Here is a 20,657-nt window from a genome sequence, read left to right on the forward strand (position 1 = left end):
TACAATGTACATTATTAAAGTTAAGGTCACTTATTTATTACCATATATATACCATTATAACTGAGAAATTTTTTGAAAGAATACTACTATTCTTTCAAAAAATTTCTCAGTTAAGGTCACTTGTATAGTTGGCTATATTTTATTACAATTTGTTCTTCATCTCGAATTAATTAACACCCAAAGATATTTTAAATTCTGGTTCACACCTTTAGCGATTCTACATTCCAATATATTTATGTTATGTAAGTTGTACCCCGTTCAAAGAGTATATGTATTTAATACTAAGGGTCTACTTTAGGTCGCGGACGAATTATAACCAGCTCCCGTGGCCCCTTCAGTAAAGCGGCTTTACGGAACACAGTAGAGTATAGTTCGGTAGGATCTTTTCCCCCGGAGGCCGTGGGTATGCACTTAAAAAAAAGGAGTAATCCCGTTATAGTTTCATTTTCGACCTTTTCGCATTTGGCCAGTTAAGATATTCTATAATATACTTTATACCTTTCTAGGATAATATTATTTTTGAAGAATTTAATATCATTTTTTACTAATAAAAAAAAAAAAAGAATCATCACTTTCTTTAAAAAATACCTTAAGACAATATCAATGACAGTGAGTTAATTTAAATTTAAAAAATGATTAATTAACACTTACATCTAATTATAATATCAAATATAATAAACAATCAATGGATTATTTATATTCTAAAATAAGAAAACTTTAACATATAAGCGCGCGAACCCGATCAGTGATCTCAATTCGAATAAATTGACTTTCGTATAAAAAGTGAACATCATTTGTACAAACTGCGCTATTGGAATTCGATTCAGCGATGACAATTGCTGGAATAGAATTGGATTTTCGATAAAATTCAATTCGTAATTAATTATGGTGCACCGTGCATCGTGCATCGTATAATGGCATGAAGTAGCTATCGACTTTTCCCCCGCCCAAGCTGTAGCGATTGTCCGCCCAATATTGCGTTAGAGTTGCTCTATTAGCACATGTTACTGTATCGATACAGTATTGTATGTTAGGATTTGTAATAATAAAATCATATCTTGACTACGCATCCATATTTTTAAGCGATTTCAAAAGCATGATGTTCTTTTATATTTAGAAGATTTGAAAGCTTGCTAGTGGGCGCGTGAGAAACTAAACTTCCAGTTAAGAACACTTAAAACTATCTTTGTTTCATTTCATTGTAATACAACTGCTCTAATATAATTTTAAAAGTCTATAGCAGGTATATTATTATTCTTTTCTCCTTCATTATTCTCGTTTACCGTTGAATACGTTCAGAACATCAAAATCTATCGACATTAGTCTCCCTCCGTCCAACACTACGTGCCGTTTTATTTTCTCGTTTTTCCAACCCCGTCAGTCTGTTTGTAATTCTCTACTAGTGAGGTAGTGCGCCTTTCGTTCGGTGACATCGCGAGTGAACAATCAACAAACCCTCCACACGCAACCACGGGTATTGAAACGACCAGAAAAACTTTTTACAGGAAAATGTGACTGAAGTTCGTGCATTATCCCAAATAATAAGGAGTGGAATCGCGTAAAGGGGGTACGTAACGTATATTTTGTGGTTATTATCTGATGTATTCGTAACGATACGATATAATATAATGCGATACAATGTTGTATTGTTTTCAAAGGTATGAAAATGGTATAAAATATAAAGTGTCTATAGGTACTTATTATCAGGCACGAACAGTATAAATCCGGCAGAAGGTAATTTTGTTTTATGTAGGAGACACCGAACTCTAATGAGATTAAAGTTACGACAAACTCTTACCTTTTGTTTTTATGATATTAAAGGTTTTATCGCGTCTGATTTGGTACAATCATCACGTAGATATTTACTTTTTGTGACAATTGGTCATTTCAGCTAGTAATTCATCATCGATAGGTCATGTAGTTTATTTGTTGTTCAGTTTAAGTAGACCGTAAACCATTAGCACCGGCTTTGGCAGAGTAAAGCGCTCAGAGTGCTAACAAATCTTAAGTTTATTATATTACATCATTGCATAAGAACCCTTAAAGGTATTTTTGGGGTGCGCTATACGTTTATAATTTATATTACGATTACTTTAAGTAGGCAATTAAACCTACCTTCTGCACACAAGGCGCCCTAATTACGTACCGCAGGTAGGTTAATTTCTGTTCCACAAAAAAGGGTTCTATCAAAGCATTATTTAGAGTAATTTTTTGAGGAGAAAAATATTTCTCATTATCACGCACGCATCACTATTTTTTATTTAAATTTATCGTTTTATCTTCTTATCTTCTTCTTCTCTTTGTTAATGGCTTCACCCAACGGATTCTTATTGTCTTTCAGGATACCTATCAATTATTGACATGTCTTATAAATAATATAACTAGCTGTGACCCGCGGTTGAAACCGCGTACGTCCGTATCCCGTAGGAATATCGGTATAAAAAGTGCCTATGTGTTATTTCAGTTGTCCAGCTATCTACGAAGCAAAATAGTATTATTATTCACCAATAGATGTCAGGAAAAAAAACACGAATAAAACACGAATATGACATTTTCTAAAAAAAATTCCTAGCTAGATCGATTTATCGCCCCCGTAACCCCCTATATACTAAATTTCATGAAAATCGTTGGAGCCGATTCCGAGATTCCAATTATATATATATATATATATATATACAAGAATTGCTCGTTTAAAGGTATAAGATTAATATATTAAAATTCGACTCAAAGAAATTTTTATTTCAAAGAATAATCTACAATTCACTTATTCTAAAATAATTTAATGAATGCCATAAAAAAAGGGTTCACTATCAAAGCATCATTTAGAGCAATTTTTTGAGGAGAAAAATATTTCTCATTATCACGCACGCATCACTATTTTTTATTTAAATTTGTCGTTTTATCTTCTTATCTTCTTCTTCTCTTTGTTAATGGCTTCACCCAACGGATTCTTATTTTCTTTCAGGATACCTATCAATTATTGACATGTCTTATAAATAATATAATTAATATATTAAAATTCGACTCAAAGAAATTTTTATTTCAAAGAATAATCTACAATTCACTTATTCTAAAATAATTTAATGAATGCCATAAAATCACTATACAATGAAAACTGGTATTTGGGCGCTGGTATCAAATTCAATAGGAAAAAGTCGATATCTATCCAAATCCAATGAATACCTTGAAACATTAATCCCACATATTATTTCTTTCACCTAATCACCATATCTCTATCAAGTAATCTGTGTCCATACTTTTTAAAAAATTGTTTTATATTTTTGAGATTTTTGCCGACTGACCATTCAATCAGTTTGTGTTCGATTTAATATTTACAGAACATTCTTAAAGTTAACACTACACTATACAAACATACAGGAAACAGATGTTTAGTAATAAATGCCAGCTTATTTTATATACCTACTCTTTATATAAAATTACATACAGCTGTATGATTACACAGGAAGAGAGGCATGGTCTCAGCGACCAGATGAACGGATTTAGTATTGGCGGAGTCGACATAAGACTACGAAAATTGCTTCCCACGGCAGTCCGGCGCGCGCGTACATCGCCTACCACAAGCTGGGAGCCGATATGGAAGCCCAGACCGCCACGCCGCAGGGCGACTGCGAGTGCGGCGTGCATCCATCCGTCTTCTATCTATTGGCGACGCTGTTACTCACTAGGTAATGATACACGGTCATATATACTGCATCCAACTAAGAATAGGAACGACAATGACATTTTGGTGTCGAATGTCATTTGAAAATTTGATTTCCTTTGCAATCATTTTTGAATTTCATTACATTGTTATTATGCCGCTTACATCGAATTTAAATACAAAACATTATTGCTTAGATTCGAATATTACGTCACGTCACAATTTGATACTGAATCGATCGAATTCTTAGTTCCACCGCATGGTATAAAACCTAGTATTACGAATGAAGGAAGAAATAAAAAGATACTCATAAAATAGTTTCTCGATTGACTTCTTTGTTTGGTAATCGAAGCTTATAGAGATTTTTTTTCATCATGGAACAAAATCGCAGTTCGTAGCAGTGAGCGTAGCGAGGATATAGACACAAATATAGCACATCTCTTCTGGTAGCACTTTAGATACTCAATAACATATGAGTCAGGCAAAATTTATGTACAAAACTGTAATTGAACATATTGGGAGAAAATCGTTAGCAAAATCAAAAGGCAAATATACGATTACGTAAACTGCATGCATCCATGTGTCTCTGATATTTGGCAAGTTCACTGATCTTTGAGCAAAGAGGGAGGAGTCGCTTGGACCTATCCATCATGATCACATTCAATTTTACGTTAAAAGGTATGTTAACTCTTTATCTGTATTACATTCAAGATCTTTAAGCTCACGTTATTTTTTCTTGCAAATATCTATAAAAATTAAAGGAGAAGAAAACCTCTTGACAGATATACGAACCTGCGTCTTTCGTCGAACCGTGGCGACACTTAATAAGTAATAACCACGCCATTTTTATAGAGAATTTTCAAAACTACCTATGTGATTTTTAAACTGATAGTTATAATATCAAAATCTCTAGATATTTTCGTTATAGAAATTCGAGTGAATACAGTGAAACGTATTTTACTATAAATATCTTCAATAAAGCACTAACCTAAATCTGACACGAATGCACACAGTAATAAACTGCAAAATAACATATTCAATATGAAGCTAAACCAAAAACATGTGCATATTTTTAAGATCTTTCCATTGAACATTTCGCATTGCATTTATAGCTCTAATAAAACATTAAGTAAGAGCATAGATAAGCCTGAAATTCGGATTATAAAATTCGAGTCACCTACTGGTATGCGCAGTGCGCAATAGACTGGTTTCAAATATCTCTCAAAAATATTCATATCTTCATGTGATTGTAACACTCCCGTTGTTTATTAATATTAATATTTTAGTGTAATATAGGAATAATCAAAATTTCGTTAAGTAAAGCTACTACTGACATAATATGTATTAATCTTTTAATCGTTTTTACTTTATATGAATAGTATATCTAGTGTTACCTATTAAGTACTTCTAATCCCATGTTGACATAAACAAAACCCACTAGAAAAGTATTATCCTCTATACCAAAAGGTATCAAATAAAGTGTGTAGTGTATAAAAAAGCTGTGCGAGTGAGACTCGCGGCACTAATTTCTGGACTCGGGATTCTGTACAAATAAGCTAAAAAATAAAAGTTAAATTATCTCTTTTTATTATCTGATGATATAGCGACAACAGAATTACATAATCCTGAACATTTACTGTCTAACTATCACAATTCTTGAAAAACAGTCTGATCCAGACGGAAGGAAAGACAGACAGATATAATCTATAGGCCAAGGTACAATGAAGTCTTAGTTATAGCACAGATAACATAATTCTATACTAGTTATAGCAATAGTGTCCCGCTTGACCCTAGTTTAAATACTTATTATATTGATTTAATTATCCTTCCCGTGATTTTATTCATTTCAAAGTAATTTAACAAACAAATATATTATTAGAGAAAATCTATACGTAACTACGACACGATCAATGCTAACAGAAGAATAAGTTGAATAAGCAATGCTGTGTACATACGAGATTAAACAAAGGTTTGGTTAGTAAACATAGACTTATCTACAATCTACAAACCTACGTCGTAGCATACGATATGCTTCGAAACAGCATATAACATATTCATGTAACAGCTTCGAAATCCCTGCTAGGTCAGTAACGTAAAATTTTACGCATTAAAATAAAAATTCATTGAAGTTAAAAAAAAAGAAACGGAAAAAGGAATGAAGATTATGGTTTGCAGGTAATTTTTAACCGTCGTTCCCAAAACAGGAAAGTTCTCAAGTCGACGATATTATTTTTGGTTTTGTATCTCGATGCTACCCTGGGTTTTCTATCGATTGGCTTGATTCATTTCGTACTTGTAAGGAAATCTGCGTCTTTTTTAGAATGAGAGTGAAAAAGAGAGAGAGTGTTTACAGCGATCCTTCACTTACCCTCCACGTTAGTGACCTTTTCGTATTTAATAATTCTATAGTCAACGATTTCTAACATAACGTTTAATGTTTTATAAATGCCTTTAACTTGTTTATCTGTGATGTAAAATGTGTAATTATTTTACATGTTTACTATCATGTCTGTGACAAATGATGTTTCTTAAAAAAGATGGAACATGTGTTTACACAAAAAGTCCCAAATTAAGATCATTGTGATCTTTATTCTATTTAAAGGAATTTAAATCCTAACACTGTTCACTCTTAGTCTCCAACTTTTTTTAAGTAAGAAAAATGATGAAATCCGCATATGAAATTATAAGAGAATATCAAACCAGAGAGAACGTTTAAATTCCCAAAGGGTACGTCAGGAACGAAATTCAGTAAAAGGTTGTTTACATAACTGTCGAGAACTCTGAAATGTCAAAGTTAACGTCTGAATAATTGTAAACTGAATTTCCATTTTCATTCATTTCTGAAGAATTGAATTTTTCGAGAAATTTATTTGAATGAAACTGTTTCTAATATATTGTTGGAACTCGGCCATATCATTAACGCAAATGTATTTCATATTATTTACATATTATTATAATATTAATACGCTTTGAATTAGGAATGGCTTACGCTGCAAACCTAAAAGTTTTTCTTCACCTTTCTCCCAGTATTTACTCCTAGATATACAACTTACATGTTATGGCATGTATTATTACAAATCAAGTACAACAGATAATTTACGTCTATCTGCTTAAATTATTTGATGTGTGTATTGAAAGTAGCTCAGAGAAAAAAATAAAAAACTGAAAAGTCATAACGTCATACCTCCACGTCCGACAAATGAAATGAAAACACCTTAACAATTGGGGTGAGTCATTAAACAATATCAACCATTCACCCTTATTTAGGGCAAACACAGAACAATAAACAATGTTGGAGACTATTCATACATTAAAATAATTCTGAAAAGGGTTCGACAAATAATGTATATAGTTATTGTTTTGTAAACCTTGGTTTAGGACAAGGGGGTACGTAGTATAGGGAAGATAGTCAAAATACTTATTAGTATTCTTATAACTACTACTTTTCAGTAGTTATATTAAATCGTCATAAAATACTGTACTAAACAAGATTCTCTAATTCACTGCTCATCGATTCTTATAAGACCGTAAAATGATTGTATATAGAACGTAGTTTTATTATCAGCCACACATTAAACTGTAAATCTATAAGATTATTAGCATGCATACGTGTGTAACGCGTGTATCATTAGCTATGTATTTTATTTATTGAGCAAAACCTCTATATTATTACAATATTCTTACACGCTTAGAGTACTCTTATTAAATAAAAATACCAAAAGATTTAATCTTGAAAGATTTAATCTTGATCTTGATTTATAACTGAATATAAATTTAACGCGGGCTTATTCAAGATGTACATGACAGTCAACAAATTTTTCTCAAAGGCTTTTAGAAAGAAAATGGAAACATTTGCTAGTTTGTGCTAGTTACGCTATGGCCACTATTATAGCAGTATTAACCCAATGCGGGCTGTTTCTAAGTGCTCGGCGAAGTAATTCTTCGTGTCGGAGACGGCTCCAGGATAGGGCTGTCAATCGCAATATTATTATGTCGTGAAAGGGATCTTGTAGAATGTTTAACATGTATATAAATAACAGCTCAAGAGTCTGTTTTTTCAATGCACTAATGTAAACTAATTATCGACAAATTTCAAAAATTATTTGACTTCTAATATGTGCTTGATATGGATACCTAACCTAAAAATAATGTTAATAAGTCTCAATATTTTTGCTTACTATAATACGTAATTACTGTACAGTTCTTTCATGAAAATCTCAATACGAGTAATATTCCTTCTGTCATAATTGATATAATATATAAAACTGGGTGGAAAAGATCAAAATTGCGGTAAGCATTCCTTGAAATGTTACTATTTTCCTTTGATTTGTCTACAATAGAAATTTAATCAATGAATTTGAAGACAGTTTATATGTTGGATAGGTAGCTATGCTGAATCTGATAATTGCATTACGTTGTACGAGAAATTTATGAATTAAATAAAATCAGAACTTCTAGATGTATAGTTTGTTATAAATTGTATAGATTATTCTACGGGTGCGTCTTGTATGTAGCCTATCGTCGTTTAACGATATCTAAAACAAAGACAACCCTACTCCATAGCAAGTTAATTCTTAAGTACACACACCGCGGTATTACATAATATAATAGCGTGGGTAATGATTTATTTACAACGTAGATAATTATGTACACTATACAGTATACACAGATTACCAAATTAACATGACATGTTACAGAAAGAAGTAGAAAAGAATACAGTACATCAATCAAAATAAAAACGAAAGCTGCATTAAAAAATCTGTACAAAACTACTCTATGTGGTATGTGCCTATAATAGCAATGTTTATTACATCTCATATCATAATAGTGCTAATAATTTGAAAATATATTTATGATGTTCGTACCTAATCCCATCGTGTAACAAAAATAAAAGTTAAATCTTTCCTGAAATCAACTTGAGAATAGGTAACGAAGAACAAAGTTTTATAAAGAAAAACTTTTCTAAACTTATATGAAAAGGTGAGACGCCTTTGAACATACACAGTTTCAGAGCAATTTACATTATGAATTCAACCGAACAGAAGACATAGCTGGGTAGGAAAGTAGTTTTTTCTAAAAAAGTATATTGGTATATATAAGGTCTATGAGTATATAGGTATATCTATCACGTTTTCTATTATATTAATTTTCTATTTATAATTGAGCATTAGTATTTTTTAGATACAAAGATGAAAAGGAACTCGATGTCCAGTTGTTAAAAATTCTTATTGTTCCATAGGAACATAGAATATAGATTCAGACAGTTCGTTTATTGAAAAAGAAACAAAATATGTGCAAACGTGTAAGTATCCTTTAATAATATGTGTGTGGTGATAGCACCCAAATTTCACTAAATTATATTGACTTTTATTATGGTCATTATTAAACAAAACTTGTTGTTATAAAAGGGAGGGTATTGTTTACGCAGATAGCCATAAAGGCGATGAAAGGTCACTGAGTAATTAAATTGTCGTTATGTTGAAGTAAAAATATCACATTAGTCATATTGCCAATGCCTACGCAGTAATTGCAGTAAAATAATACATTTCACAAGTTTCGGACAATGTAAAAATTACTTGTCGTCTATTAAATTAATATCAATCCTCTTATGTCTATCATACAAAGGAGATGGTGAAACAATTGAATTATCAATTTCCACCGGTTATTTTTAAATATATGTATAAACCAGCTCCATTCTTTCTTTTTCGACAATTTTCTACCTTTTTGAAAAACAAAATATGACAAATTTTTAAGATCATTTGTTGTAATGTTGAAATGATGGAAGCGGCACAGAAAGGTGCGTTATTGTAACTTGCAACATTGTGTCTGTTACTTCAGGAGCAGTTCACACTCACTAAGAACTTTGTGTGGATAAACAACGCAATCCAAACCAGTTTTACATTTTCTAAATGGAAGTCATATATGAATCCTCTTATATAATTATTCATTGGATTTATAATAACTAATTAATCAAGTATCTGTCCGCCCTTGAAATTGCCTGTATAGATTGTAAATTACCGAGCCGTTTCCATACCAGTTTCCATATCCTATTTTACACCCTGCACTTTTGTATTTGACCGTCTCCTTGGTACAGTGGTTAACGCGTGAGCTTAGAACCTAGGGGTCCTGGGTTCAATTCCCGATGGGGACGCACAAAAAACATGTCTCGGTCTGGCAGGACACAGAAAGCTGATCACCTACTTGTCTGTAAAGAAAATCGATTAGTGAAATGGATGTACATCATCTGCCCCATACCCCAGTAGGGGACACGGGACTTCACACTTTCGTATTTAGCAATGAAAAAAATGTACTTTCTTTCCTTAATAATAAATTTATCAACTTCCGTGTAGATTAATAGTTAGAAGGGCATGCAAACGAAAATATTTTATATCAAACTACCAGTAAAGATAAAAATAAAATAAACTAGAATATGATAAAATTCCAGTGGTGCTAGAGCAATTTTTGTTCATATAAATGAGAAAAAGTAATTTGATCTCGAAAAGCTGTCAAAGCTTTCGCTCCAGTTTGTGAAATAATTGCATTACGTTTAGAGCTGTTTTCAGTGAGACAGTAAACTATATTACTTTTGTCTTATAACACTTGGATGATAAAATTATCGTAGCAAAAATATTTCTTCACAAGTTTCACTTCATTCGTAAATAATATTATACCTATGCACACATTAAATTTTATATGAATTGCTAGAATTAATTATTTGTATATTTAATATTATGACACCAGAGACACGTTCCTAGTTAGAGCTCGTTCAGTATGTAAATCATAGTGATTGAGGTCAAACGTGAGGTGTTTCCCTCTAAAGACTCTTTAGCCTGTCGAGTCCTTGCTCTAAATATATTGCGTTATGATATAGTTACATATCTAAAATAAACTTGATATGAAGTAATGTTTTAATCTGTCAATATAATTTTAACCGGGAACTACGATTAGAATATGGCTAGTATTGCTAAACGTTAACGGTCCCGGCCGGTTCTGTCGGGACAAATGGTCGCACGCATACATGCGTACGTATTATGCTCAAAATAAATAAATCGCGAGTAACTAAACATCTCTTGATTTCACTAGATATTATGATTGGAGCTTGATGAATAATTTGACAAAAAACAGAATGATGCCCCGTATAACAACGTGGTTCATAAAAGAATCAAATTATTCATGTTTTCAATACTCCATCGAATTGACATATATCATGAAGAATATGATACATTTTTATTTATTTAATTACTGCAGACGATCATATACTTCATAGCATTGTAAACAAGCTCTTTGCTCGAGTAGTCCCCCTAAAAATAGTTTATAAAAATGCCTATTTTATAAGGATTTAAGGGTTCTAACCTAACAATAGTTAATTAAAAGCCACTAAGCTACGTCAATGAGAAACTTCTAGCAGCACAGCTTGACTGAAACAGCCGTGTCACTGTGAAAACCTTAGTTTGTAGTTTAATTAACGATACAAGTACACTAGTTTCCTACAATAACCTTCCGTCCTTCATGCTAGTAATGACTGCGACAGAAAGAGGGTTTTGTTTTGCGAGTGTATGTATGTATATTTCTTGACACGCCCCAGTACATTAACGGCCTGACGGATTTTTTTTGAGTGGTGTCATACACATACACAGGATACATCAAAATCAAAAAAAAAAAAAAAACAAAATTAAAGATTTTTGACTCCAAAGTTCGTAAGAAAAGTAAAACATTTACTAACAGTAATTCGTAGTTTCGCGTTACATTGTTAAAAGGATAACAAGTAAATCAACATAAAATGAAACATTTTACAAAATAAATCTAAGTAAAATATAACAGGGATCCCTTCCGTCGAGACATCTTGGCGCCTCCCTGCTATCGATTATGTAACGTATAATGTAGGTCGGTTAAAGGAAAAACTTTTCAGAATTTCTCGATTAAACTTCGGATTGGAATTGGATTACATAATAATTGATGATGTGATTCCTGGCCTGGCTTTCTTAGAAAAAATATTTGTTAAAGCCTGTCTGTACCTAGTTCTTATACCCTGCAACACACAGCTTTGTCGATACGTTTTTTCTAAAAATTTATATGTAACTAGTATTGGATTGTTCGTCTGTTAAGATTAAGTTGATTATTATCTAAAATCAGTTAATATCAGCTTAAAAACTTTCCTCGCAGCCCCTTTATATAGACCTAACAATTTCCACACCCCTAAATGATAAAGATACTACATTGTTTCGCTTACTCTTATACAATACAAACATACATAGGATACAGAGTATACGTAAGGAAATTGTTATTTAAGCCTGGCGATCCTATTCAGGCGATCATAATGAGATAAACTCATGAAATTATTGTATTTTCACCGACTCTTGATAAGTGTTCCAAGTATGATTTAATCTCTCCGTTTAGAGTGAGTCAAAAGCAAGTCTAAAGGAGTCGGTTACGTACAAACATACAGGTGAAGCTAATAAAAGTGTTTTAAAAGTTACAACCGAACAACAACAAAATTTTCTCATTTGAACAATCAAATAAAACTTTGGTGCAAAGAAAACGAATCTACATTCCGCCCGTATTGCGGAATCCGTAAATCCTCCAAGAAAAGTGTTTGAATTGGATAAAGGGTAGGATTTGTGTCTACGTGCCATTCAATTGCCTATTTAGATCACATTCGACAAATTTAAAGATTTTAGGTACAGCATACTTTTCTACTGCATTGTATGTAAGCCAGAATCTGAAATTTTAAATAATGAACAACACTTTATCAGGTTCGTATATATATTATATTGATCATGTTTAGCATCGAATGTGTGTATCATTTACAATTAGGAAAAATTTTTGTAATTATTATTTAAAATAACTTACATTAGAGATTAGTACTGATTAGGCTGATACAAGGTACTATAAGAATACTGTGTATATTTTGTTTCAGGGTGAAGACCTTTCTCGGGGATTAGATTTGTTTGATGATTTAACTGAAATAGCGATTAAAACTTAGCTTTAAAGATATTAAGTATTTAAATTCCAAATTGCAGAAGTTTTACCCATAACGGTTTTATTACATGCTCAAATATATTTTTATATAACCAGCTTTTTCCTGTGGCTTCGCACGCGTCAAATGCGGAGTAGTTTTAATAGTTTTTAATATCAATATAAATCAAAATCTGTTGTTTAGTTTTAAAGATTCAAGCATACATAGGCACATATGGACAGACATATCATATTACATACTACTTTTAATGCACATATTTGAACTGACATAACGCTATTCAAAGTAAAATATTCAATTTACTGTTGTAAAAGTTAGTGAGACTTCTCATAAAAGTTTTATACTCTCTAGTCATCTTCAGAACCGTCTTTGTGTTGTGAAGTGGCTTGTTATGTTTCGAGAATTTGAACTTTATAAAGAGAAATAAATATACGGTTTTCTTCATATCAATACCTCATTTAATATAAAATCGAAACGAGTGTTAGCAAAATAAAACGTTTCTTTACATAAAAAGATTTTTTTATATTAATGGCTAAAGTAATTTGGTATATAAATTATAAATAAAGTGAATGATGAGGGATATAATCCCTGCTTATATGAAAACTAGCTGCGCCCCGCGGTTTCACCCGCGTAAGTCCGTATCCCGTAGGAAAATCAGGATTAAAGTTGCCTATATGTTATTCCAGTTGATCAGCTGTCTACGTACCAAATTCCATTGCAATCGGTTCAGTAGTTTTTGCGTGAAAGAGCAACAAACACACACACATCCTTACAAATGTCGCATTTATAATAGTATTAGTAGTATTAGTAAAAAATTATTAGTAGAAAGTCTGTCTCTTTTTCATGCCAATACCACTAAACGGATTCGATAATTTTTATATAAATAGTGGGTACATTATCCTAATGTCGCTCTTTGTGGCAGTTGTTCAACAGCAATGCTATGCGCGGCGATCATGACAGAGCACTGGGAGCACGTGTCGTGGGAGCGGTCGGCGCTCACCGCGCTCGCCAACGCCTCCAACACCGCGATACAGTGGCTGCTGGATGAAAAGGTCGTTAAGGTTAGTATGAAATCATAAACATGTTATTTCTTATTTATTTATTTATCTTTGGGAAACAAACAATACAACAATTCTTATATATTATAATGGACATTGTACTATACACATATCAGCAAAGTTTCCAGTAAACATTTAAGTACTTTAAATATAAAAACAAATTCAGTTTTTGTGTTTGATTGTACGCGAATATTATACATTAAAGACTTATTAACGGATTTGAAACGCGATTTATTAATTTTATTATTACTGTTTCTTTTATACAATGGCGTCTGGATTTTTATATACTTTTAGAAAAACATCGTACTTACACGTAAATGGATAATCGGACGCAAAAAGTATTTTTTGAATTTTGAACAGCATTTCCATAGATTAGCGCGTATACAAACAAATACACATTTCAGATGTATAGATTTCAGTGGTATAGATAAAGTATTTTTTATCCATATATGTGCATCATTGCACTATGCAATTTTTGTTATTACGTACTTACAAACAATGTTTACGACACGAACCCTATATTTCGTTGCTATTCGAATTTATTACTAGCGTAGATTTCGCTCGGGAAAATATATGAAGTGTCGGGTAAGCGAAGTTTTCTTTTACGTAGATTGCTAGAATATTTATTTATAAGTTACGTAGATTGCTAGAATATTGAATATATCCAAAAGTTATGTTATTAGGCTTCTAACAACACACTTGTCACTTATGTATGATTTTATTTTAATAAAGATAGATTCTATATTTTCTTTGGCAATATGGTAAATATGTAGGCGATGAACACACTATCAATTAATGAATATACAAGTGATAGTATTGTTTCTACCGGTTTCTATACACAAAATCATATCAAAATCGCCCCGTTGTGAGTAAATAAGAACAAAAAATCAAGCACACTTTAGTATTTCTTTGCTCCACATGCCATAAGAGAAAAAGACAATACAACACTTTAATTATAATAGATATAGAGTCCATAATTAATTGAACATCAAAGACGCGTAAGTGCCTCTCAGGCTACAAATAAAAGAAAGAAAATATAAGACGAATACGATGAGGTCAAATTTATGAAATAATGTGATAATATCGACATCAAAGGAACGTCTCTCAATTCGAATGATAAATAAATTTAATGATGAAATTATAATTAACACGTGACGCGACTAATTGGTACTGAAGGTTTACTAATTGATAACGAGATACTCTAATGTCTATATCCATCATATAACAAACGTATTGGAGTATCGGGAGTCCCAATTAAACTAAGTGCTAACGCGAATTTTATTCATCACTATAAAAGTACTTAAACAACGAACTTTTATTTTCTAATTAAGCGAAAAATGCCTAGTTTATGTCACATTCACAAAACATCCAGTGGCAATTCAATTAAACATTATCACAAGTTTTTTCATAATTCGGGCATGTGGGCTTAAAATAGCCAATGACATATCTCTTTATATACTTATACTTATTATTCTGTGTCTATACAGTCTAGATTCTAGACAAACGTTACACCATCTCAACAAGTCGACGGTGCGTTGTGCTATAATCCGTAGATATAATGCTAAGTCAGAAGCCATTTTACTTGCAACCAAGACTGGTCTTTCATCTCATATTATTAAAATCAATAAATATGCAGATAGACATACCATCTTAGAAGACATTTTCAGTTTAAGTTAATCACAAATAACATAATACTAAACTGTATCAATAACAATTCGGATGCTATTAACATTACAAAGCCTTATACCTACTATACATTCAGTCACATATAGGCATACATTTATATGTATATTATACTTGGCATGTATAATGTTTATATTTATTGTATTTAACATATAAAATTACATTGATATATCTCAACCGCATGGTAAAAGAGTAGAGAGATTTTGTGTAAATTTGTTAGGGATAAAGTCAAATAATGCCTTTACCGATTTCATATTTCTTCAGTAGAAGGCTACGTGTTGTTCGACTTACTTTTATTAGCCTTTATGACAGTCTGTCTGTGTGAATCCGGTGAACGTGTATATACCATGGGATAGAACTTTTTGATAGGAGTCCTTAGCCATGATAGTGTTGTCTTTAACTAGTCGTGTACTAAAACAATCGACCACAAAAACTAATAATCCGCACTATTCATGATACCTATAAATATAGCGCTTTTGCTAATTGAAAATGTACTTCGACCTCGATTGGCAATTAGCTAAATTACCCAAATGACATTGCCTACTGCTATTTGCTATGTTTTGTGTAAATTTAGTAATATAGAAAGATATATCTACCGAAAAACACAAGCAGGTGCTGTTCTATTATATATATCGCTATTGGATCATATATAATTCACTAATCTCATAAAAAGCGTAATGTGTGATAATGGTATAATCTTCCTACATGATTTTATTTTTGTTTTCTGAACATTTTTAAATAATCAATCTACGAATAAAAAGATCAATATTCCCAGTGTCACTCTCACGTTTTAGATGAATGTAATAAGGCCAAATGATACCTAATCGATCAAGGCGTTAAGAACGCGTTTGAAAAATCAACATAATTATTACTTACACTCAAAATAACAATACCTTCCTTTTGGTTCATTTAAGTATATTTTTGGAGTGTTTTTTTTCATTGTTGTGTTGTCATTATTTTATTGTTTTGTTGTTTGTGTAATTTTGTGGAGCCGAACAAATGTTTCTTTTTTCTTTCTTTGTAGAATCTATGTGCCGCTTCACGGCCTTCATGATAATATACACAAGTAGCTTGATGATTATTAATTACATATATCTTTAATAATGGAAGGAAGTTGCTGATATATATATTACTATTATTTTTACCTGTATAATATTTTGTTTATCTTAAAACCTTGGGCTTTTTTACAAGCCCAAGCCCTACAAGACATCATTTGGAACCCCGATGTTTTTGCATATTAACATTTAGCCAGTCACCTTGATGTTTTTTTCGCTAGCACGCGACGTTACGACGTAATTATAATGGAAAGGTTGGAATATTTTTGCCTGATAAATTTCATTCTGTTTTTCAGCAATTTCACCGTGGTTGGAATAATAACGCGATCCGCTAAAGCCTCGCAAAATGTTTTGCTTTTATTGTAAGAAATTGCACTTACAATAAAAACGAATTTACAATCCGTTTAAATAATAAATGCTTTACTCTGGCTGTTTAATCTTTGTTCAACAATATATTAGGATTATACTGGATTATCTTTGTGAACACCAATGTTTAATCCGTAAAATATTACGAATTTAATCTATATAAATGAGTCAAGTACGTTTTAGCCCTGCTATGAATTTTAACCCTTAATAAAATTCGGGTCACGCGTGAAAGTTCACCAACCCCTCTATCTTTGAAAAAACATTTGAAGTAGCTATGACTTTTGTTTTACAATTTGATCTTTTGCGTATATATTATGTGATTATAACAAGAGCAAGACTCACTTAAATAAAACTCACTGTTATACGATTAATACGACTTACACCCAGTACACAGAACAATGAAATTTGTAACGATTCCTTATGGGTATGAAATCAGCTTTCTGCGAAAGCTAAAAAACTAATAAAATAAACGAGTTATTAAACGTAACGAGAATACATCTTATATACAATCCCACCTACACCAGTGTCCATAAAATCTTTATTGTAATTATAATATCAAAATCTAAACTATCAACGTGGAAACGGTCAGGTGCAAGTAATAAAATACTATAAGGCCTAGGTTTCCCATGCCGATACTCCGATAGTCGGAGGTCAAGGCGACGTAATAATATGAGCGCCATGCGTTCAGTAATCACTTGCTAGTAGCTAACCTTGAAATTGCAGCCCCCGCGACACGCGATATCATTATTTATATGACTTTTAAAAACTTTCTTTGGTATTTAATCTATTCTACGAGTTTGTGGCGCAACAAACTATTATTAAGTTAATCTATTACCTTGTATTGTAATAATGGGAATTTGGTTTGTATTGATGAGATATATGTATGCATAATAAGTTTTTGTAGCCATTGTTGTCTGCAAAAATCCAGTCCAACGCAACGACTTATTGCAAAAATTGGATGATTTATGATTATTATTTAAAATAATTTGTAAAGAACGATAAAAAAGCATATCAGTGCAGTTTTTCAGTTTTAAAAAAGTATATAGGTACCGAGTTATATAAAGCAAGCAGTTATCACATACCTCGAGCACCAACAACACACCTTGTGCCAATGATCCAACACATCGCCACAATATTGTATAAACCGTTACATCAAACTTTAGAAACTGCAAACTTTAAAAAACATTCAACAACAACGAACGTGAACTCAAAAAGAACAATTACCCTTTACTTCGCTTGTAATCTACCGATAAATAATGTAAGAAGTACCTACGTTACGTCGAGTTGTGGGTGTACTTATGATGCGAATCACAATTTTTCTAATAAATTCTTTAATTCACCCTCCTTCCCAAAAAATGAATATAAAATAAAGAAAACCCATAGATCATTACGTGTGTTAGCAAAGCTGCTTACAAATGCAATTCACTGATTGCAAGTCTGTCTCATTTACCGTTCATTAATTCAACCGTGGCTCTTTCAAGCGTTGAATAATAAAGCGTTCCTCACCACTCGAGTTTTGTAAAAGATTTCATGAGAAATCTGGAAATTTCTCGAATGTTGCAGGTGTATAATTTTGAAGACCTTTTTAAATATTTTAAAGAAAATTTGTTGTCGTATATATATGGTTTCAATTATTCCACAGAATCGTATTATAATTTATTATGTATATCTTCAGAATGTATAACTTCATTCTCATTCAATTTCAGTCGTTATTTTTGTAAGTAGGTACAATCTTTGTGCACTTGTAAAAATGGGTGTGAAATAGGTCAATGTTGCTCTCCTAAATGCATAGAAAAAACCTTACGAATATGCTCAGACCAATAAAAAATATATTAGTCTGAGCAAATTTGACTTAATATTGAGCACATTGCGCATTTTTTAAAACTGCGTAGCGAAGTTATGCCTCTTCGTATCAATGTAGGTGTAATAGTACAGATAATGTAATACTGTACTAGATGTTATAGTGTGTATAATGCATAAGATTAATATGTTATATTGAAAATTATATCTTAATAAACCATTGCAGGTCGAAGATACAAGCAAAAAAAAGGGAGGAGGCGGAAGCACATTTTTAGTGCCCATGAATGGTGGTATATGGAAGATGTGCGTGTCTTTAGAAGGTCAGTTTTATGAAAAACTTAATTTTGGGTGGACTTTGACAGCAGCTTTTAATATCGAAGTTATATTAAGAGTTTATCTAGTACTTAAAATCAAAAAGACAACAAAAAGTTTTAATTTTTAGTTTTATTTTTATTCTTTCAAAAAATTTCTCACAATAAAAAGTTATCTTTATTTCCCATATACAATTATATTATAAGGAGAAAATTTTTGTATTTGTATATCTGTAATATTTTCACGCAAATACTTTTGGACCGATATCGGGAAACTGCAGCTACACTAAGAGACAGGCTATATATATAACAAGGGCGAACAGCTAGTCTTTAATAAGTAGACATGTTGGTAGTATTTTTCCACAGAACCAATATTATTTATTTTGCACTGTTTTCTGCAGTATATTCATTGTAACAAAGCCAAATTTAAGTGAGGAACACAAAGCGTTTCATTACAAATATTTAGCTGTTGTTATTGTGTAGGATATTTGGCATTTCGAAACTTATACAATGGTTCTATAGAAAAACTATGCAGTCGTTTTTATAAAGCGCAGTTTTTACAAAATGATAAGTATATGAGTTATCTTTATATTTGAATGTAGCCACAGCGGTAAATTATGATTGGGACTAGCCAATAGCACGGGAAATATAATAACAATGATGTCCATTGAACAATATAATATTAAAAGTATTGTACATTTGTCATCACTATCCTCTAAAACTGTTCTCCAGCATACTAACCTGCAATGACACAAATTAAAGTACTATCCAGATAACAAACTATATACTCTGTAATACTGATAGCGTTTATCAAATCATACCAACAATGATTGTTTTAGAAGAAGAAGTATCAATATTATCAAGGGCTGGCTTCCCAACGGAGCCGCTGTGCACAAATTATTTAGCTGATGATGAGAACGAGGAACCGAGAGCCGATTGGCAACATCGTAAGTACGCTTCTTACTATTATGGTGGTCTGGAAGAGATCGCTACCTAGCGGTGAGGCCGCCACCTGTAATTTTATGATCTTTTTTGGTTTCTCTTTCTTCTGTGTGCAATAAAGTATCAAATAATACTTAATAAGTTGTAATAGTATGGATGAATGTTATCAATTTTTCAAGTCCACTGTAAAATAAATGTATTATGTAACGACATTCGTATTTACCTGAATACAATTAAAAAAATGGATATTATAAAAAAAAATTGAGAGGTATCAAGGGACATCCAGATGGAACGAGGTTCTTTTCTTTTCCATAAGAGAGAGAGACGGAGAAACATGTTTCGTTACAACTTTTCGTGAGAAATTTTCCGTTTAACCCCCTTTCACAACGCGCGATAAGAAACTTCGTTCCAATATTTTATATCATTGTATCAACATTATCATCTATGACATAGAATCGAAACAACCGAGTCATTTAATTCCACGGGTCCTGACTCCTGAGTCACATCTGTGCGTCTGAAACTCAATAAATTCTGACCCAATCTAAGGCCTCTTCTAATTTTTACATATTTAGATATAAATAGTAAATGAGTATAGTATAAGATACTGTGATATACATATGAGCAGGTCTATGTTTTTAAATGAAAGCCATGGTAAATTAGTTCACCTTATAACTGTGTTTTTGAGGCTCCTTACTCAAAGTATAAACGTGATATTTAAATACACGAAAATTTCAAAATTGATTTATTCCTGCCATCGTTATAACAACAAATAATGGTAAAGGTGCAAGGATCATAAAACGATTTTTT

The 20,657-nt window shown here is 31.9% G+C and overlaps 1 protein-coding gene across 1 annotated transcript in view; it reads left to right on the plus strand.

The window, feature by feature from the left end:
• Positions 1–1,401: 1,401 nt before the first annotated feature.
• Positions 1,402–20,657, plus strand: part of LOC119832513 — a 23,285-nt gene continuing 4,029 nt past the window's right edge. Inside the window, exons 1-5 of the mRNA XM_038356174.1 lie at positions 1,402–1,567; positions 3,464–3,686; positions 13,558–13,696; positions 18,824–18,917; positions 19,748–19,855. Coding sequence (XP_038212102.1) covers positions 3,595–3,686; positions 13,558–13,696; positions 18,824–18,917; positions 19,748–19,855 — 433 coding nt within the window. The 5' untranslated portion in view covers positions 1,402–1,567; positions 3,464–3,594. The remainder of the gene's footprint in view (positions 1,568–3,463; positions 3,687–13,557; positions 13,697–18,823; positions 18,918–19,747; positions 19,856–20,657) is intronic.

The sequence above is a fragment of the Zerene cesonia genome, chromosome 15 (assembly GCF_012273895.1).
Source record: "Zerene cesonia ecotype Mississippi chromosome 15, Zerene_cesonia_1.1, whole genome shotgun sequence".
NCBI classification, from domain to species: Eukaryota; Metazoa; Arthropoda; class Insecta; order Lepidoptera; family Pieridae; genus Zerene; species Zerene cesonia.